Source organism: Xenia sp. Carnegie-2017, unplaced genomic scaffold (assembly GCF_021976095.1).
Source record: "Xenia sp. Carnegie-2017 unplaced genomic scaffold, XeniaSp_v1 HiC_scaffold_22, whole genome shotgun sequence".
Classification (NCBI taxonomy): Eukaryota; Metazoa; Cnidaria; class Anthozoa; order Malacalcyonacea; family Xeniidae; genus Xenia; species Xenia sp. Carnegie-2017.
Genome location: NW_025813485.1, coordinates 15,043,178 through 15,064,517, shown reverse-complemented (window position 1 = coordinate 15,064,517; position 21,340 = coordinate 15,043,178). Strand labels below are relative to the sequence as shown.

The 21,340-nt window shown below is 33.5% G+C and overlaps 3 protein-coding genes across 3 annotated transcripts; 2 read left to right on the top strand and 1 right to left on the bottom strand.

The window, feature by feature from the left end:
* The first annotated feature begins 628 nt into the window (after positions 1 to 628).
* On the top strand, positions 629 to 2,294 carry LOC124445324 (GDP-Man:Man(3)GlcNAc(2)-PP-Dol alpha-1,2-mannosyltransferase-like). Its single transcript, XM_046996045.1, has one exon. It carries the CDS (start codon positions 1,179 to 1,181, stop codon positions 2,163 to 2,165), a length of 987 nt encoding a protein of 328 aa, XP_046852001.1. The 5' UTR covers positions 629 to 1,178; the 3' UTR covers positions 2,166 to 2,294.
* Positions 2,194 to 15,025, bottom strand: LOC124445193 (breast cancer type 2 susceptibility protein-like). The gene is made up of 22 exons (XM_046995901.1): positions 14,944 to 15,025; positions 11,098 to 14,831; positions 9,215 to 9,433; positions 9,036 to 9,149; positions 8,739 to 8,926; positions 8,512 to 8,640; positions 8,225 to 8,296; positions 7,684 to 7,819; positions 7,427 to 7,591; positions 7,121 to 7,300; positions 6,846 to 7,005; positions 6,636 to 6,748; positions 6,291 to 6,410; positions 5,983 to 6,067; positions 5,156 to 5,249; positions 5,042 to 5,066; positions 4,777 to 4,854; positions 4,613 to 4,704; positions 3,923 to 3,992; positions 3,639 to 3,821; positions 3,358 to 3,546; positions 2,194 to 2,985 (listed from the first exon to the last, which is right to left on the bottom strand). Exons 1-22 carry the CDS (start codon positions 15,023 to 15,025, stop codon positions 2,713 to 2,715), a joined length of 6,501 nt encoding a protein of 2,166 aa, XP_046851857.1. The 3' UTR covers positions 2,194 to 2,712.
* Positions 15,026 to 17,618: 2,593 nt separating this feature from the next.
* LOC124445326 (ubiquinol-cytochrome-c reductase complex assembly factor 1-like) lies at positions 17,619 to 18,838 on the top strand. Its single transcript, XM_046996047.1, has 2 exons — positions 17,619 to 18,184; positions 18,292 to 18,838. Exons 1-2 carry the CDS (start codon positions 17,702 to 17,704, stop codon positions 18,562 to 18,564), a joined length of 756 nt encoding a protein of 251 aa, XP_046852003.1. The 5' UTR covers positions 17,619 to 17,701; the 3' UTR covers positions 18,565 to 18,838.
* Positions 18,839 to 21,340: the final 2,502 nt, after the last annotated feature.

Sequence of the window (21,340 nt, the reverse complement as noted above, 5' to 3'; positions counted from 1 at the left end):
ACAAAGTTAGACAGAAAATTAGACGCAACGATGAACGAAATAGAGAGAAACAAAAATGGACACAAAGGTATACAGAAGGACAGACAGAAAGAGAAACAAAAATGTAGACATAAACGTAGACAAAAATTACACAGAAAGATAGACAGAATTAAATATAGAGTGTAGACGAACAGCTAGACAAAAAGGTTGACACAAAGGTAGACAAAATCACAAAAAATAACGCAAAGGAAGGCCTAAAGACAAACAAAAACGTAGACATAGAGATGAACACAAAAGTGGACAAAGATTAAACAAACAATACACTCATATTTACATATAACTATATAAACTGTGGTGTTAAACATAATTTTACAATTTTTTTTTTAAATTTTGGCTTCATAAAATCAATCAGAAGGTAGCACGCTTCAGTTATATTCATTTTCCAACTCAAAAATAAAAAAATGCCTTTTTTTGAAATAAAAATCAAAAAAATCCTAACAGCTTTCATATATCCCGAGATCTCGGGTTAATGATTAATTCCGATGATAAAAGCCCAAGCTGGCAACGCTGTCGCTCCTCAAGAGACTGGACACCACTCTCTAAATATATGAATTTTTGTGATAATTTTGGTCTTGGTTCCATAACAAATTTCACCATTTCAATTGGATTAATTCTTTACGTTATTGTGTTACTACTTTAGACTTTCTTGGCTGAGTAAAAATGATTTGGCATTTTAAATTGGCTTTTGTTGCGATTGTACTCTTGTCGTGTTGTTTACTGTTTATAGCCGCTGCAATTTTGATTGTTATCGCTGCTAGATGGTTTGTCAGCAAACGTGGAAGAACAAAGATTGAAACGCTACCTACTAATGACTTAAAATCTTCAACTTCTTCTAAAACCATTGCATTTTTTCATCCGTATTGCAATGCCGGTGGTGGAGGGGAAAGGGTTCTCTGGACAGCAATACGAGCACTTCAGAGGAATATTCTCATTTAAAGTTTGTAATTTACACTGGAGATGGTCATGTCACTGGAGATGACATATTAAAAAGAGCAAACGAACGATTTAACATATCTTTAAAACAATCTGTGAAGTTTGTATTTCTTGAGAAACGTGAATGGGTGGAGGCTCGTCATTATCCTTTTTTAACGTTACTCGGGCAAAGTATTGGATCTATTTATCTTGGCTGGGAGGCACTTATGAAATTTAATCCAGATATTTATATTGATACAATGGGTTATGCATTTACCTTGCCACTTTTTAAATACATTGGCAAATGTGATGTGGGTTGCTATGTTCATTATCCAACAATCAGTACAGATATGTTGTCAAAAGTTAGTGACAGAAGAGCAACATATAACAATGCATCATTCATAGCTAGAAGTAAAGTTTTAAGTTATCTTAAACTATTATACTACAAACTGTTTGCATACGTCTATGGATTGGCCGGGTCATGTGCTGATGTTGTCATGGTGAACTCCTCATGGACCCTGGAACACATTAGGACACTTTGGGGAAAAGATGTATCAACAGTATTTCCGCCTTGTGATACAAGAGCTTTTCTCAACATTAAGAGGAAAGATGTTGAATTAAAATTGATAATTTCTATTGGTCAATTTAGACCTGAAAAGGATCACGCATTGCAAATAAGATCATTTGCTAAATTCCTACAAAAAATATCTAATGACAAACGTAGGTGCTATAAGCTTGTTTTAATTGGTAGTTGTCGTAACGAAGATGATTCTAAACGTGTTGGTAGTTTGAAAGTTTTAGCGGCTCAGTTGAACATCAATGAACATGTGGAGTTTGCATTAAATGTCACATTCAAAGAATTAAAAAATCATCTTTCAATGGCTACAATAGGTTTACACACCATGTGGAATGAACATTTTGGTATAGGTGTTGTTGAATGCATGGCTGCTGGGGTTATTACTCTTGCACATAACTCTGGTGGACCTAAGATAGATATTGTCACAGAATGGAGAGGTGCACCTACAGGTTTCTTGGCCGACTCTGAGGATTCTTATGCGACATTGATGTATGATATTTTCTCAATGGGTAACAATGAAAAAACAGAGATGAGAAACAGAGCAAGAGAGTCAGTTGAAGCCCGCTTTTCTGAAAAAGCTTTCGAAACTAGATTTATCAAATGCATGAGTGCAGTCATTGAGGAAAGTAAAGATTGACGTTTTGAAACAGAGAGTAAAAAATATAGCCATGGCACAACAATCTTTAATGTATTAACTATACATAGCTAGTTATCACAGTGCTAAAGTGTGACATGAATAATAATAAATTGAATTTTAAAATCACAATGTACTGTTTAGTTCCTTTAGAGTTTAAACAACGCATTTGACAACAAATAACTAAGCTGTACTAAACTATCAACATCGTCTGTTAAAAAACACTTATATATATACATAGTAATTCTAGATAACGTTGATTTCTTTTTTATGCCTGAAACAGGGAGCGAATTAATAATACTGCTACAGTTTTTTTCATTTGAAGATTCAAGCTGTTACAATTTTACTAATTTTCATTGGAATACAGCTATTTCAAAAACGGATTTTTGATTGCTTACGATAAAAAGAACGAGGTCGTGAATGTATTATCATCGTAAGCCAACCAGTAACATATTGTAACGACTTGCGTAAGTCCTTTCCATGTTATAACGATGTTGATACTATATACTTTGATGATATTCTCTTCACTTCCACACAAATTGTTTTAGCCTTATTCCTCTTCATTTTCATTATTAGGTTTAGTAGTAACACGTCTTGGAACTTGAAAAACTTTTCTAACATTTGGCGATAACACATTAGGAATTGGTGATATTTTTGGAGATGAATTACCAGCAATAACTTCGAGCTTTCTCCTTTTTGAAAGCAATAAACGTTTTCTTGACTGGAGAACACTCTCGCTACGCTTCGGTGTATTAGTGAATGACAGTGGATTCGCTTTGTTTGAACTGAATGTACGGTTAGATTGAACAGTAGTTAAGAAACCCTGAAAACGAAATAAAATTTTAACGAAATGTATTCAATGAACCAGAATATAGTACAGTCGATTCAACCGTAAGTGGGCAGCAGCCTTGGGACCACCACCAGGTGCCCTCCGCTTACGAGAGTTTATGAGAGTTAATATTTTGATGGAAAAAACCAAAAGCAGAATCCGCTTTAGGGAGGTGTACACTTTCGAGAGGTGTCCACAAGTAGAGGTTCAACAGTAATTTGAAAACTTATTTAATATAAAGCTTGGTTTCTATATAATCATCATTGGTCTGATGACGTGTCGTGAAGTCGATAAAATGGAAACCTGGTTTAAGAGACAAAAAATTTATAATGAAAAGATGTCATATAGAAACATAAAAAAACAAACCTCTTTATTTTTCGTAGACATAGTACTATTAAGCCGTTGCGTTTTGCCTGATCCATTTGATAAACTACCATGTATACAAAAATTCTTCGGTCTGTTTGGAGTACACCACTCAGAACTGGGTGTAGACGATTTAGTAGTGGCTAAATTGTCAAACTTGGCTTTAGCTTTTGTCATAAAGGACTCAATATTCTAGAAAACAGAAGAAGCGCCGTGTTACAATATAAATCTTTTCAAATCATAACAAACTTCATTTGACCAACAAAATTGTCTCCTTGACTTACTGAAATTGTCTTTCGCAGTTCACTAAGTCTGTTTCGTAAAATTTTGTTCGATGGATTGGATGAGACCAATGATAACTCATGATACTTTAAAGATGAAACACCATGGTGTTTCTCTGGCTGAGTGAACAAATTGCAAGCAGCTATGATATTACCATCTTTTACTACACCCTCAAGACCATAGCTCTGTAACAAAAATGCAATAATTTATGTCCCTCTTAATCACTATTTATGTGTTGTTTCACTACCATACTTCAATATCAGATAATTATTTCATTATACCATACCTCTAGTCCACCCCAGATTTTTAATACCACAAAAATAAAATCAGCATCCGCGATGTACACCATGGTTAAGCTATAAAATAATAATTATTATACAATAACAATTATACAACACGTGCGCTGATTGGTCTATAGCTTGTGTTTGTATTAGCCAATGAAAACCGATCAGAGCTCAACCGATTAAATCAATCAAAGAGAATTTGCAAACCACACATGAATATATGTTAAAATTAAAAATTAAAACGTTTGTTTTAAATTTGTCTGTTTTGAATTATTGTTATTTCACAAAAGAAATAAAGATGTTTCTTTTGTTTGCACAGGCTTTGCAAACCTCGGAGATGTTTGTGAGAACTCTCAAGAAGGTGCAACTCTTGACCTTTCGGCCTTGGGCTTACACTGATCTGCTCTCGAGTTCTCCTAAAGGTCTCTTTGGTTTGCATAAGCTCGTGCGAACAGAGTAAACCTAAATTGACAACAAAACAAAAGCATAAAATGACAGAAATATTCAGGTAGAACGTCAAACAAAACTTCTTCATAAATGATACCCATTGATTTCAACGATGGAAACTTTTACTGAGAAATATAATTTATGCAAGAGGTTAGTGAAACTGGTTAATATTCCAGGTACTGATGGTGATTGTAAATATCTACAAAATTTTTTTATGAGTTGTTCTACAGAAAAGCCAGACATACTTAGCATAATAACGTTGTGCCACAACAATAGCCACTAAATCAACCTCAATATTGCCGCGAAGACAACTTGAAATTTCAGGTAACGTATAAACCTGAAATCAAAAAATGTCGAAAGTGCAATGATAAATGGATAAAACTCGATAATATAGAGCTGAAGAAGAAACCTTTCTTTTTTCAAAGACAGCAGGAAAGAGAATATCCGATGGTAAAGATTTGTAAATTGTCCATCTACTGGACGATAGCTAAAGTAAACAAGAATAGTAAGAAAAATGGGTAGAAACAATTCCATGTTCCATTAAATATTTAAGAAAAGACGGTAATCTATAGGTAGTTAGACAAAATAGCAAAAATAGGATTTCATGTTCAAAACGAAGTTACTGGGGCTTAAATTTTCTTTATAAAAAAATGTTCTAGTAGTGTACCACTGACCTGCACCATATTGCTGTCTTTAAATCTACAAAAAACAATAAAGATCACTATTCATTCACTTCAACTCAAGCCTAAAATTTTACGAATGACATTCATGCAATTTTCATAACTTACCTTGAAACCTGAAGATTATAAATTTGCAAACATTTTCCCTCTCCTAATGTTGTAATGGTTTGTTCATTTGGCTTCCATACGGTTAGCAATGCAGCTGAAAAATTTATGCATCTTCAAAATTTCGCAAAGCTCAATTAAAAACAAAGAATCCAAGGATAGTGCAGAGTTTCTGAGAAGAGATGCCTTTTTGACTCGTAGTTCAAATAAATAATAAAATGTTGCAATAGTTTATTTCATTCCTAGGTAAACTCCTTTATTTAACTTTGATTCGTGAATCATAAGGTGAACATCCATTTACTTCGTTGCAAGTAGAAAATCAGAAAAGAAAATTAATCTTCAAAGAAAATTTACATTGTGCGTACAGTGTTTTTCTTGGAAACAATGCGTTTCATCTACATTTGATAAAGATGACATCATCTATACACAGCTCATCTACATTTGATAAAGATGACATCATCCATACACAGCTCATCTACATTTGATAAAGATGACATCATCTATACACAGCTCATCTACATTTGATAAAGATGACATCATCTATACACAGCTCATCTACATTTGATAAAGATGACATCATTTATAAACAGCTTGTTGATGATATATACTTTGTAAACATAACCTCCAATATTGAAAATCATCAAATTTGCGAAGTCTACAAATTGTTATAAGTTGCTTCGATGCTTAATACACATAAATATTGCCAACAAACTTGTAAAAATTCAGATGTAAATTTCATTAAAATGAAGGCAAAACCATCAAAAGATCAAGTTGATACTGTACGTTTCAAATAGACTTAGATATCTATTTAAATCAAGGCTGCAACTTACTTTTTGGAGTTCGACTTGTTTCAGATGCAAACAAGTCGACCAATTTTAATTTTAAAACAGGTGTGACGTCTCTTTTTAATGTTTCCTGTTATAAAAATAGAGGCAACCAAAAAGATATAATCAGTCATTCATTGTGAAGAAGAAATGATATAATTTTAAGAACCCTATCACGATCAAATAGCAACTATATACAACTATGGTGTTTAATCAATTGCATTGAATGAAAAATGATGATAGAACAAACATTTTGATTACTTCTAAAATTGTAAGAGAGTGACCTGGCCTTAAGTGGTCGTTGAGTTTATTACCTGGCCGCTAAGTTCATTCCAGGCTTCCTCGTATTTTCGACGAATACAATAAGCTTGACGTTCGCATATCTCATATTTATAACGATCAAGAATTTTTCTCTGCTCAACTGAAAGATGGTTCTAAATAAAAAGAAATAAAATGCGCATGATAAGACACAATCCATAAAAATATCTGTTCAGGTTTCTTGTGCACAAAATTTCATAAAAAAATCAATGGCACGCTCTTCTCTTTATAACAAGTGTTAGCTGTTATGAACATTGAAATTTGAATAACGTAAAAGTGTAAGAGTTTATGAGAATACCGTTGCCTACCTAACATATTAAAATACAAATATTCATAATTACCTCAATAAATGTTGGATCGCTGGCATTATTAATCGCGTCGTACATATCTTTACCACTGACAAGGTTTTCAATTTGATCCACAGAAAGAAAAGTCGTTTTTTGTCTCTTCGAATCTATTCAAATACATATAAAATTTGACAAATTTCGTGTTGCACACATTAGAAATTAATATGATGAAAATATTTGTTGTCTTTCAAAATCAATAATTACTTTTTATAAGATCTGTTTCTTCACAAGATATTTCCCTTTGAACCTTCATCACAAGATTTTCTCTTTTTCGTTGAATCTCGTCTTCGAATTTCTTTGCGATACGCTCTTCGCATCTTGCGTTTCGAAAGCAACACCGACCATCAGGTAGTTTTTCCATAAACTGAATCAAATGTTGAACAGTACAAAATAAAAGTAAACTACGAAATAATTCCACACATTTCACCGTAACAAGTGTTTCATAAATAAGTATATGAGCTTAAATTTTTAAAGTTTACCTGAAGAGGATAATGTCTAGCTATGATGACCTTGAGAGAACCAATAACACCACCAAAAGGAGATACAGATTTTATAGGAATGGTGAACCTTTTGTTAGTGCAATGGAAACCTAACCTAGCAAATGACTTTGCAGGACGCGTGGAATTGCCATGAATACGTAAGAACAGGTTGCCTGGTGCCTAAATAACGATTAAAAGTTATCGCATATACATACATCGACTTATGTATAAACATTTAACTGAGTATATTCAAAGATTTTACATGAACATGTGAAACAGACATGTACAATTTTCGTACATACGTACCTCTAGAGGTGATACAGCTTGGACAGAGCCACACAGCTCAGAACCTTGTATATACAACTTTTGTCCAACATAAATTTTCTTCTCCTTCAGTAAACTGACTAAATGTTCGTCTAATTGAACACGAACAGTATACCAACCATCGGTCATAAGAATAACTTTACGTGTCTAATAAAAAATTGTTTTATCATGTATACTTAACTAAAATAAAACTTTTATTGACATTTGATGTACATGTTACTTCAAAACAATGAGATCACCTTATCGATGTTGTTTTCGCTGGTCATATTTATAGGATACTCCTCCTTTTCAAAAGGATCCATAAAGCTAGCGACACAAAGAACCATACTTCGTAAAGAACTGTCATCTCTTTCTAAGATCTTCTTAATAGCTGATCTATAGTAAATGTAAATGCGTTTATATACGTAACTGTAGAAGAACGACGAGAGTTTCTCATATAATGGAAACAACAACTATTGGATGCTTCAGAGAGGACATGATGGATGATGACAAGAGAGAGAGAGAGAGAGAGAGAGAGAGAGAGAGAGAGAGAGAGAGAGAGAGAAGTGAGATGAATATTGAAAGTGTTTTCCAAAAAGACCTTCACTCATTCCATTGCACAAAGCGTATTCTCACTATTCACAATCATAACACTGAAAGACTGAAAACAGTAAACTACTCTGCGCATGCTTAAAAATTGAAATAAAAAGGACGTAAGTTCTCTAAAGGAGTTTTCAAACAAACACACATACAACAGAACGATTCAAAAGCGAAGAACAACAAGGACATGATTAAAAGTACCGTTGACAACAGTCAATCTCTCTATCATAACGATATTTCAATTGACGAAGTACCATATCCGGCGTCAAAGCTCTATGAAAAACATATGTATTCAAGATGTTTAGCAAATTACATTATAAATAAAAAACAAGGACGTTGTATGAAGACAAAGCACAAAATATTTGAACTTAATATGAAACAAGAAATCATCTATGGTTTTAACAACATGTAAAATGTACTAAACTACCCAATACTAAAAGACATTTTTATCCCATTACTGATCCATCTATCCACTAAGTAATAATCACCTCCCCAAGAATGAGAGTGGATATTTGCGTTCATAGGAAGCTAATTTCCATATAATCATCTTATAATGATTCTCTATCCATTTATTATTGACAAGTTTCCTGTCCACGCCAGGAGATGATAAAAATGCGCTAACAAGAATGTAAAAAAATAGAATAAAGTATCATATATTTCATTTTATGCATATTCACTGTACTAAATTCTCCTTACACAAGAAAAAAAGACCTACTTAGTAAATTCCGTTAACCCAAAACATTTATCTTCTCCAAGGTAAAGAACTGCACCATCAGTACATGTAGTACGACAGTTGTTATCACGCATATTGTCACTGACAAAATGCGCTCCCTTGAAGCGATATGCCTCTGCATTATCGAACGTGATTTGTCGTAAAGCAGGATCGATTTCAGGTTTATAATCCTTAAAGAATAACAGCTTTTAAGAAGAACATATCATTTGCCTTAAAAGATTCGGTCTCATGTTATCCATTTAAGTTCATAATGTTCCCATACAAACTATGATAACTTACCAAATCAGAAGACAGTCTACTTTCCTGCAAAACGAATTGTCTAAAAGGAATCCTCAAAGTATGGTTACTTCTAAGCTTGTATATGGAACCAGGTTGTGGTCTCACTGTATTCTCCTAAAGAAATTATAACAACTAATTATATGCTCTGACAAGTTTACAAATACTTAAGTGACACGTGCCTTGTTAATAGTTCCCATTCCCTTTTTTCCATATCCAGAACGTTTTATCGATGAAGATGTTTTGAACATCGAAGTGGTTGTTTCCTGTTTACTTTTTAGTTTGTTGGTATTGTACGGCGTCACAAAATTTGAGCCACTTTTGTGATTCAATTTGCAAGCGACTGGAGTTTTCAAATCCACAAGATCATCACTAAAATGCACAATACGTAACTGTGGTTCCTATTGATTATGAAAAAACTAGCAATTATTTCAAAGAAAAACAAAATACTAGGCTTCAAAATTTGCTGTGTGAAATTTGTGTGTAAATTATTGAGCTTGAATAACAAGGACTATCACATAAAACAAGTTTGAAACAGTAGTTTACCAAAATGTTTCTTTATCTTTGACCATCACATCATGAAATATTGGAGGATTAAGAAATGTAAGCCGGGAATTAAAGTCCTTTCGATCCTTTAACGCCACTGAAAATATCAAGTTCAGTTTGATTAAATTGGAATATTTCAGAGTGTTTAAATGACTCAAAATGAGCATTCCCGTGTCGATTTGTATAAAACAACAAGTTATGTCCCCCCATTATTCTCTTACTATCTACGTGCCCCCATTACTTACTCACCATCAATATCCCCATTATTCTCTCACTATCAACGTGCCCCCATTACTTACTCACTATCAATGTCCAACCCTTATTTACTCACCATTAATGTCCCCCCATTAATCACTCACCATCAACGTCCCCCCATTACTTACTCACTATCAATGTCCCCCCATTACTTACTCACCATCAATGTCCCCATTACTTACTCACCATCAATGTCCCCAATATTTACTCACCATCAATGTCCCCATTACTTACTCACCATCAATGTCCCCATTACTTACTCACCATCAATGTCCCCCCATTATTTACTCACCATCAATGTCCTCCATTATTTACTCATCACCAATAACTCCCCATAACTTACTCACCATAAATGTGCCCCCAAAACTCACTCACCAAAAGGATCCATCTTTTTTAGTATCTTTCTTCTATTGGTAACCTATAAAAGACGAAGGCAGAAAATGCTTTAGAATTTGTATCAAGTAAGAATTTTCTTACGCATAATAAAGGAAAATACAACTGCTAATGACTTTGAAATATCATAAGGCTATTTGAATTAAATTGCTTTTGGTTCAAATGATAGTGATTTGTTGATAATTTATACTCATGTAAAATTTCTAAACACTTTAGTAAGAAAGATGCATGGATATTTCAACGAACCTCTCTGTCTTTGCTCTCTGTTTTCGAAGATGTGTTTACACAAACTGATTGAAGAAGAAAGAAAAAGATACATGATGGTTACAATGGCAAAACTATGCAACTTAGAAATGCACGAAAACTGTGAAAAACCTCATTAACCCCGAACACCACCTGTAAAAAAACCTCATTAACCCCAAACACCACCTGTGAAAAACCTCATTAACCCTAAACACAACCTGTGAAAAACCTCATTAATTCCAAACACCACCTGTGAAAAACCTCATTAACCCTAAACACAACCTGTGAAAAACTTCATTAACCCTAAACACAACCTGTGAAAACTTTCATTAATCCCATACACCACCTGTAAAAAACCTTATTAACCCCAAACACAACCTGTGAAAAACCTCATTAATCCCAAACACCACCTGTGAAAAACCTCATTAACCCCAAATATCTTCCTTCAAGTTAATGTAAAATTCCAGAACGTACCATTCTCGTCATCAGTTTCAGATAACCGTCGTTTGCAAGTGTTCAAATCACTACCCTTCTTTCCATCAATCAATTCGGCTTCAAATATTGGCATATCATTATTTTCAAAGTCGGTGGTAGTATTTCCCAAGTCAGTTTTCTTGCTCCTTATTACGTTAGCAGAATATCCATTCTTATTATCAGCTTTAGTGAGTGTCCTTCTTACTTTCTTAAACGCCTTTCGTAAATTTTTAATTGTTGCAGTCATCTTTAACAATCGTCTTTGGGAAATCTTACCATGAGTAAAAAATTGTTTAGAATCCTTTCTTTTACTATCATAGTAAATTGAATTGGAGTCAACTGACGCGACTCCTGTTCCATTCTTCACCGAGTCTTGTCCTACTTTGCTAACATCATTCAAAAGCCCTTTCGAGGGAGAACACTCGGAAGGTAACATTTCTTTTTGCGTTTCACCAATCGAAATATTTTTAATCCACTTTTTCTTTATATCCTTGCTTTCCTTCGCTTTTTTCTCATCATCAACTTTGCTCACACTTTCTTCGGTTTGATTTCTAGAATTTACAGGAGCAGAAATTTCTCTCACTTGGGAGCTAGAACACTTTCTCGTGGAAGACCTTACACATAACTTTTTTGCATTAGCATTGATCATTGTTTTATTTAATTCTTCATGTTGCTTTTCAAAATTCCGGTCGTCTTGGTCATTCATTTTCAACTTATTTTTACCTTCTTTCAAAGATTTTTCATCAACTGTCACCTCCTTTCCTGACGCAGCAGCAAAAACAAATTTTGAAGATTTGTCAGCTGGCGTTAGCAACAGAGAGCTACCTTGTTCTTTATGACTTGATTTGCTCTCTGTATGAATCTCCTCGTGATCCACACTGTTCAAGATGCTTTGAGCTTTTTTCAAAGACTTTTCAGACACGCTAATTCCCTTTCCTGAAGCAGTAGAAAACACAAATTTTGAAGATTTGTCAGCTGGCGTTAGCAACAAAGAACTACCCTGTTCTTTATTATTTGATTTTTTTTTATGAATCTCCTCGTGATCCACACTATTCAAGATGCTTTGAGCTTTTTTCAAAGACTTTTCAGACACGCTAATTCCCTTTCCTGAAGCAGTAGAAAACACAAATTTTGAAGATTTGTCAGCTGGCGTTAGCAACAGAGAACTACCTTGTTCGTTATTATTTGATTTGCTCTCTGTATGAATCTCCTCGTGATCCACACTGTTCAAGATGCTTTGAGCTTTTTTCAAAGACTTTTCAGACACGCTAATTCCCTTTCCTGAAGCAGTAGAAAACACAAATTTGGAAGATTTGTCAGCTGACGTTAGCAACAGAGAACTACCCTGTTCTTTATTATTTGATTTGCTCTCTGTATGAATCTCCTCGTGATCCACACTATTCAAAATGTTTTGAGCTTTCTTCAACGACTTTTCAGACACGCTAATTCCCTTTCCTGAAGCAGTAGAAAACACAAATTTTGAAGATTTGTCAGCTGGCGTTAGCAACAGAGAACTACCTTGTTCTTTATTATTTGATTTTCTTTTTTTACGAATCTCCTCGTGATCCACACTATTCAAGATGTTTTGAGCTTTCTTCAAAGACTTTTCAGACACGCTAATTCCCTTTCCTGAAGCAGTAGAAAACACAAATTTTGAAGATTTGTCAGCTGGCGTTAGCAACAGAGAACTACCTTGTTCGTTATTATTTGGTTTGCTCTCTGTATGAATCTCCTCGTGATCCACACTGTTCAAGATGCTTTGAGTTTTTTTCAAAGACTTTCCAGACACGCTAATTCCCTTTCCTGAAGCAGTAGAAAACACAAATTTGGAAGATTTGTCAGCTGACGTTAGCAACAGAGAACTACCCTGTTCTTTATTATTTGATTTGCTCTCTGTATGAATCTCCTCGTGATCCACACTATTCAAAATGTTTTGAGCTTTCTTCAACGACTTTTCAGACACGCTAATTCCCTTTCCTGAAGCAGTAGAAAACATAAAATTTGAAGTCTTGTCAGCTGGCTTAGTATTTCCTGAAGCGAAGCCAAAATTCAATTTTGAAGCCTCGTTTGACGTATCAACCTGTTGGGAGTAATTACTCTCAATATTTCTAATATGGCTTAGTGAATTTCTTACAATACATCTTTGTCCATTCTCGACAGCATATGTTTCGGATCTGCAAACTTCGCCAAACAATTTTGTGTCTTGCAACATCGACTTTTCTGAAATATTCACATTTGTTCCATTGGCAGTAGAAAATCCAACAAATGACTTCGATGAAGCATCATTTTGCATTTCATTATCCACAATTTCATCTTCAACATTTGAATTTGAATAAGTTACCGCTGCCATCATTTGTGACAAATCAAAATCTACAGGAAATTCACTTAAAGCATCCATATTGAACTGTAAATCATCACAGCCTTTCTTATTATTTGCTTCAAATGATTGTTTCACTGTATAATTCGTACTAATTACATCACTCGAATGAACTGATTTTTCTTGGGGACAAACAGCTAACTCGCTATTCACAGAAATATTTTCCATGAAGTAGTTAGATGTATCTACCTGCATGTTAGTTAAAGTGTTTATGTCGGTAAAATCATCACAAATTTTGTCATTCTCATCGTTTGTTTTCCTCCTTTTCTTTTCATTGATTTTAAGCTTTGGCGACTGAACCAGTCCATGTTTAGGGAGAAAATGATTGTCTGTTATGAGACCAGGAAAATTGATTGGATCACTTTCTTTTGATGAGCGGGCAACATTACTTTGAGTTAAAAAGCATTCTGCCGGTAATTCGCTCAAATTCTCCATATCAAATTCTTCATCTTTGGGCTTATTTTCAATACAGTTCAATTGATCACGAGCAAAATGATGTCTTAATGAAGTGGTACAAGATGCCTTGTCAAGACACTCATTAATATTGCTTATATTGGAATCAGGATTCTTTTTTGCCACACATTTGCTATTCGATTTATGACTTTCTTCTTCTCTATTTGATTTAGAAATTTTTGGCTTTTCCTGATAAATTGTTGGTGACAACTCGAACAAAGTTTCCGTTTTCTCTTTATCGATGGTATCAAGTCGCTTCGCACCATTCCCTTCCTCAAGTAAGCAAACGCGATTTATTTCCTCCAATTCTTTACTGATATCGCCAAAGTCATCGGGTGTTAAGAAAATTTGTTTATCAACGTCTTTAGTTAAAGTATGAGTAGTTTCGACGATCTCTGACTCATTAATGATACATGATACATTTACAATCGCCAATTTACCATCAACAGGATCGACACAAGTTCTTTCATCATCATCAATTTCACATGTTTCTGTAATGTGTAATTTTTCATTAGAAAAATTGACACGAGTTCCTTCGTCATCAATTGCACGTGATTCTGTGATGTTTAATTTTTCATCAGAAGAATTGACACAAGTTTTTTCATAAATTGCACATGATTCTGTGATGTTTGATTTCTCATTAGAAGAATTGACACAAGCTTTGCTATCAATTTCACATGATTCTATCACGTTAAATTTTCCATTAGAAGAATTGACACAAGTTCCTTCGTCCTCAATTGCACATGATTCTGTTATGTTTAAATTTTCATCAGAAGATTTGAAACGAGTTCCTTTGACATCAATTGCACATGATCCTGTGATATTTAATTTTTCATTACAATATGTCGTGATATCACCTGCTCCGCCAAGTTTCCATTCGTTAGAAGCACAGTTAATACGAATCTCATTTTCCTTAATTTCACTAGCAGTAACAATCTTTGATTCACTTTCTTTATCAAGTTCATCATTTTTGACAAATTCTTTCTTTTTCTTATTATCACTGAAACCATTTCCGTCAGGTTGATCTGGTAGAATCACGGTCGAGAACTTTTGCATTTCTGTTGAACAAACATTAAGAAAAAAAAATTTCATTGCATTACATATTAAAATATGTTAAAATAAAATGTAGAAAAACGATATGTGATATGAACAATTAAATATTGTGCAAACCATTGACTGGGGATGAAAATGTTTCAGCAACAAAACAAAGTTCATTAACAGCTTTTTCTTGCAGTGGTGAAAGTGAAGACATATCAAAGACTTTAACACCTTTTTATAAACTCCAGACAATTCGGTTTGAATATAACGTTCTTTTATTGTGGAGTTATTATGACTTTTATATGATCATCACTTTCATCTCCGTTTGTCATAGGGGAGGCAAGTGATAAGTAATCAACAGTATTTTCTGTTATGTTGCCTTCGTCATCAGTCGCTTTTCTTTTGAACAATATTCTGGCCACAGCCTAAAATATTTTAGAAACGTGTCATTACATATATCAGCGTCATGAAATGAAAAATAAATCTTTATTGCTAATCTTCAGTATTTTTACATAACCATATTTTATTGAAAAGTAGAATGTCTTTTCTATGCGCAGTCCCATATTGTAGAAATATAGTTACGTATAGAAATTCAATTGTAAAAATAGAAACCATGCCTTGGTGACAAATTTAAAAATTGTTTTAGAAAAAGAAAATACCATAGTAAAAGTCAAAATAAAACGAAATAGTTCTTAAAAGAACTGTTTAAAACCAGAACACTAACCAAACAATTCTAAAAGAATTCTAAAAGAATGCAGAAAGCTTTAAAAACAGTTCTTCTTAAAAAAAGATCTTTTAAACATACATACTTTTCTTTTTCTATTTGATGAACTGTCGCCTTTTACAGCATCTTCTTTGTTTTGCAAGTTTTCGTGATTTACAATCATAGATTTCTCTAAAAATGAATGAGCTGTACTAGTGGACAATGGAAACTGTGTGTTAGAACATTGGTAAGAACACAAGAAAGTTCCTCCAACTAAGCAGTTTAGGATGCCACATTCAAAGTAGGACATTGAAGAAAATCACTAAAGTGAAACCCATCTTAATTCATGTATAGAGTAAAGTTATGATGTAATGTTCATTGATTGAAAAATAAAGCTACCAGAGAGCTCTGTTCCATGCTTCGAATTATTTTAGGAAAAATATCGGAAATATCTAAAATCCAACTTAATGATACCAAAATGTGTACATTTGAATGTCAAGCATGTAAAAAATCAACACTCTCCATGTCCTCTTTTATTATGTTCAGGTAAATAAAATTCTTTGTTAAAAAAAACTTACCATGTGAAACACATTCTTTTTCTTTGCTTGTATTCAATTTAACAGAATGGCATTTAAAACCAGAAGTAAAGGTGGCGTAGCAAGAGAGCTGCTCCAAGAAAAATTCATTTGTTCAATAGGATCCATTGAAAGGTGAGCTGAAAACTAAATTTAAATGTTAAAAATAAGACAATTATACTTTACATATACAACAATATAGTAATAAACATGTATGTACATAACAAAAAAGGTCAATTTTGCAAACATAAATATTTTAGATACTTATTAATAGATGATAAATATATACCTTGGGGCTCTTTGCTTGGTGATTAAATGGTGTAAGATTCTGTATTTTATCAAGGGATGTATTCAATTGAGCACTTATGTGTCGTGACTTAGGGGTTCTTGTGGATTGAATAAAATTAACAAATTTTCCAGGAATTGGAGTTGAGGTTGATGGTGCTACAAATTAAATGAGAAGCAAGCTAGTATGTACATTGAAAACTGCATCTAGTTTGTAGTACATTGAAAACTACACAATATACTTATGCAACATCACAACAGGACTTATTGATGAATTTCTCACCTTGACGGACAATATGTGGTGATGGAGAAAATAAAGAAGGAGAGTCATTTGAAATGTTGGATTGATTTTTGGTGACTGGTGTTTTGATTTTATTTGAAAATTCCTTCTGGTTGCAACTTTGGGATCCCCTAAAGAAGTCTTTTTCACATAAGCTGTCTCCATTTTTCAGCTTTTCATTCACTTCTCCCAGTACTTTGAATGAAAAAAAATTAATGACATATAACATATGAAAATCAATCAATCATGAAAAAATACATCAAATCATCAAATGAAACTGTAATTCCTAAAAAGGTCTTTAACAGGCATGCGGATAACTTAACATCTATTTTCAAAATTGGTTTTAATTTGTATTTTTAAAAATATTACTATATATAATTAACAATCTGACAGATCTTTTGTTTCATTCAAACAATACCTACAGAATTAAAGTGCAAAGTGCAAATATAGGGATGGGGTATCAAACAATTTTATTTAGGTTATAAACACATGTCTTTGATAGCAGGTGTGATGGAGATGGCGTCAATTACGTGGCATGTAGCAACTGCACCAGTTTAGGTTTTGGTTATGAATAAGTCAAAGTATGAAGTAAAACAACGTTATACAAACAAAAAATTAGCATATTCTACCTTCTGGGCAACTACTGTGAAACAAATCGGTCCAAAATCCATCAGAAAGTTTGAATCTGTTTTCAAATACATTTTTCAGCATATGCTCATGGTTAGTACTCCATTTATTGGAGTAATCGGTTTCTATTTCCTTTTCCATTGTTTATAATAATCCCCTACAGAAGCCAGAGCAACAAGAACTTGACGTTGATGCCATTTTGTTCGCGTTTTTGCTTTTGAGTTTCGCGCGGCCGGGGTGTGACGGGTGTTAACGAACGAGTATGTCACGATTACTTTACGTATACGAACGATACATCGTCGATGATGGGTTTACATTTTTACATTACTGTGATAGTTGCGTAACCAGATCTTTTTTATGTAATGTGTGCTTACAACAAGATGTCATTTTTAGATTCTTCGTTTATTTTATTCGCTTAAAATGATTTCTTTGCAAAGAATTTCATGTAAAATCGATTGTGTTCATCTTCCCATTGCAAGAATTTTAGCTTGCACGTGTCAGCCTAGCACACTTTGTAGGGGAGGACCTTCATCGTGTGGTCCTTTTATCTTGCGCAACGTTTCCAATATACCATCCAGTACGTCAATCAAACACGATGAAAGTTTCGGGAGAAAGGCTTTAAAGATGCTTGGTTGGCTTGGTGGGTTTTATTCCAGAAAAGCAATTTTAACGCGAAGTGCCAAAGTTATGTATGAATGTTGTGTTGAAGACGTAGAGTTTGAAAAATTTTATGATGCAGCCGGAATGCCCGACACATTTCAGTCGTGGTTTCTTATCAATCAACTGCATGTTTGGATGTGTTTGGTTCGGCTCAAGCCTGAAGGTAAAGATGGACGATATATGTACAGACGAATGGTGCAGATTTTTTGGGAAGATGTAGAAGAAAGAATGAAAGTTTTGGGGGTATGTTTGTCATCACTATATGAATACAGAAACAAGAAACCTGTAAAATATGAAACATTCATACACAAATTTCATGACAATTCAATTTTTGTTTTAATTGTTTATAGGTTGTTGATCCCAGTGTGCGAAAAAAGAACTTGAAAGAACTAATGCAGGAATTTTACGGCCTAATCTTAGCCTATGATGAAGGGCTTTTATCTCATGATTGTGTTTTGGCAGCATCAATATGGAGAAATATGTTTCATAACAAGAAAGATACTAATGCTTCAAACCTTGCAAAGTTTGTTGAATACGTAAGAAAACAAGTATATCATTTGGAAAATATTGAATCAGAAAGACTGCTTACCTCTGGTGAAATTAAGTGGTTGTCATTTGATTAAAATGACTGTAAAAAATCTTCATGTGTCTCTTAATGCATTATGGGACTTGAAACAACAACATTTACACTAACATATTGTATATTTGTAATAATATATGTATTAATTTGTTATTGTATGTAGTTATTTCTGTATTCTTTGTGGGATTGAAAGCACAGAAAGAAACCTTTGATGGGGCCAATTATCACAAATTTAACAGTTTAATTATGGTCAGAAATAGCCATGTTATTTATTTATAAGTATCCCAGTTATACGTAGAAATCTTTTTGTTTTTAAAGTGTTTGTTAACTTTCTTTTTTCTTTCTAAAATCTTATCATTGTCAGACTTTGCATTCAACTCTTGAAAATTTCCTTATAATCATATCTAAAGATCTATTTGGCTCTGTAAATTTCCGAAAAACTCGACTTTTTAACAAAAATTTGAGGATTAGAGCAAGTTAAATACATTGTCAAACCCTGTGAAAAGACTAAATTTAAAAAATAACTATCAACTTTCGTGTTCATTTAAAATTTGCTTCTTTGCAATTTATGCTTGATTGTTTTTACTTCAAAAAACATTTTTACAGCAAAAACCCGTTCCAAACCGTTTTACATTCAACAATGGAGTCAGGATGATTTTCAAGGTGGGTGGAGAGGGTGCTTTAGTTTTTGTCAAAATTTCAGTTTCTTCTTTCGATATCGCCAAGCTGATTTCAAACTTTTTTGTTAATTTCTGTCACTATTATACCATGGTGGAGAGATGTTCTTAGAAAGTATACTCTATTAAACACAAATCATAAATTGCTTTGGATTAAGTCCTATGTAGATTAATATAGCGTTGGGGAATTTTGCACCCCTCTTTCACTTTGTATTGTTTAGAATTCAACTTTATAACTGTTAAAATATTTTGAGAAAATGATATAAAATGAATGTTTACTGAATTCAAACAGTGTTGCAAAACATTTCAAATACAGGTATTGTTTCTTGTAGGCATAAATAGAAAATAGCCCAAAACAATCATCACGGTCATTGTTTTTTGTATGACAAATCTAAGAAGACGATGCAGTTCTTGTAATATATCACCCGAGCGTTGTAATTTTAACAAGAAAACCGGCCATTTGGTTCAAAATTCAAGTTTTGAAAACCAATTTCGTGCATATCCTCAGGTTTTGTAAAGTTAATGATGCTAGCTCTTGAAATATAAAAGTATGTTACCCTTGACAAGAAAAAGTACTTTACAATCATGATCTAGTAGTATAGTTAACTCCACGATTTTCCCAGTCCATATGATATGAATGAGAAAAATCTTCATAAAAATCACTACCAGTCACGTGGAACTGGTCTCCATATATTGTATTTTATTATGGTAAATGGAGTGATTGATTCAATTTACAACAATACCCATGGATAATAGAAGTTGGTGATGGGAGAGGAGGAATTGGTTCGGGTTAGTTAGATATGTATGCTGATATGTTGTAATCTGTAATCGCAATTGATTTCAATAGAAATCTGGCCGACCCTAGTTCGCAGCGATTACTTTTTATTTTGAAGCCTCTTTCAACTGTATGTTTGTGCACAAATCTCTCAACTACATCCAAAATAAACTTCTTCCTGCTCTTTGAAAATAATAATTTTAACTCAATTATAAGAATGCATCGCTACGCTCACTCCTTGAAAATCTGCCATATTTGATTTATCAATTGTAGTTTTACCCAAGACGTCTGGGGTAAAAATTGCCTCAAACGTTGGGGGCAATTTTTACCCCAGACGTAGGTATTAATTTTTACTCCCTACTTTGATTTACCCCATTTTTTGTCTACCCCGTCTTAAAGGTAAAGAAATTCTCCCATATTTTGGTGTAATTATTACCCCAGAACACCAAAAACCGGGCAATTGTTTTAGTCTTTTTCATTACCCTATTAAATGGGTAAATTGTTATACCTTGATTTGGAATTACCCTTGAAATAGGGGTAATTATTACCCCACATTCGTTTTTCTCACTGACAGGGGTAAAAATTACCACAATTTGGGGTGATTTTTGCCCCCTGAAATTTACTGCGTAATAGGAAAGACTTGCTTCGTAAAAATTGGTCCTGTGTTATATAGTTATGGCAAAGTATCTTTTTTCGTCATTTTAAGCGTTTTTGTCGAGTTTCTAGTCCATAAACTGAAAACAGATTTCTTTTAGATTTAGATAATCACGCACGTAAATTTATCAAGCACGTATTACGTGGCTGACTGTCAGGTTTAATTTGTGAAAGAAACAGTTGCTTAGCACTATAGAATGGGCAGGAAGATTACCCCAAAGTTAACTAATATTTATATCTAGTTCTATTGTAACATGGTAATTTAATTAGCATGTTATTTTTTAAACAGATATATAAATAAAGGTTGAAGATGAAAAGAGCATATAACTCAGAAAGCAACTTTGGTGTATTTGTGAAACATTAACTGAAAGGTTTGTGCACACATGTTAATGTAATTATATAAATAATAAACAATTGCTTTGTCTGACATGCTGCTTTGGAGTTCAGCATTTGAATCTGTTATCTTATGAAACGATAAAATTGCTAGAGCTAGAGAACTGAAGTTTTGAAATCTTCAGAAGTCAGTAGCTATGTCTTTATTGTGTACGTAGATATATAAACTATTATTTGAATAGAAACTCTAAAGTTAAGTCAAACTATAATATTAGAAATCTATATAAAAATGCGGCATAGTCTGTTTCATAAACGTCAATGATCAAAGACCGAGCGACATAACTGTCTCAACAACAAGAGAACAAATATTTTGGATTATT

What these genes read in the sequence shown, in the direction of transcription:
- LOC124445326 (XM_046996047.1), top strand. Translation starts at nt 17,702, where the DNA reads ATGATTTCTTTGCAAAGAATTTCATGTAAAATCGATTGTGTTCATCTT. An exon ending in AAAGAATGAAAGTTTTGGGG is followed by an intron (nt 18,185 to 18,291) that starts GTATGTTTGTCA and finishes AATTGTTTATAG; the next exon opens with GTTGTTGATCCCAGTGTGCG.
- LOC124445193 (XM_046995901.1), bottom strand. Translation starts at nt 15,025, where the DNA reads ATGTCTTCACTTTCACCACTGCAAGAAAAAGCTGTTAATGAACTTTGT. An exon ending in GTAGACTGTCTTCTGATTTG is followed by an intron (nt 8,927 to 9,035) that starts GTAAGTTATCAT and finishes TTATTCTTTAAG; the next exon opens with GATTATAAACCTGAAATCGA. An exon ending in GCGATCCAACATTTATTGAG is followed by an intron (nt 6,411 to 6,635) that starts GTAATTATGAAT and finishes CTTTTTATTTAG; the next exon opens with AACCATCTTTCAGTTGAGCA.
- LOC124445324 (XM_046996045.1), top strand. Translation starts at nt 1,179, where the DNA reads ATGAAATTTAATCCAGATATTTATATTGATACAATGGGTTATGCATTT.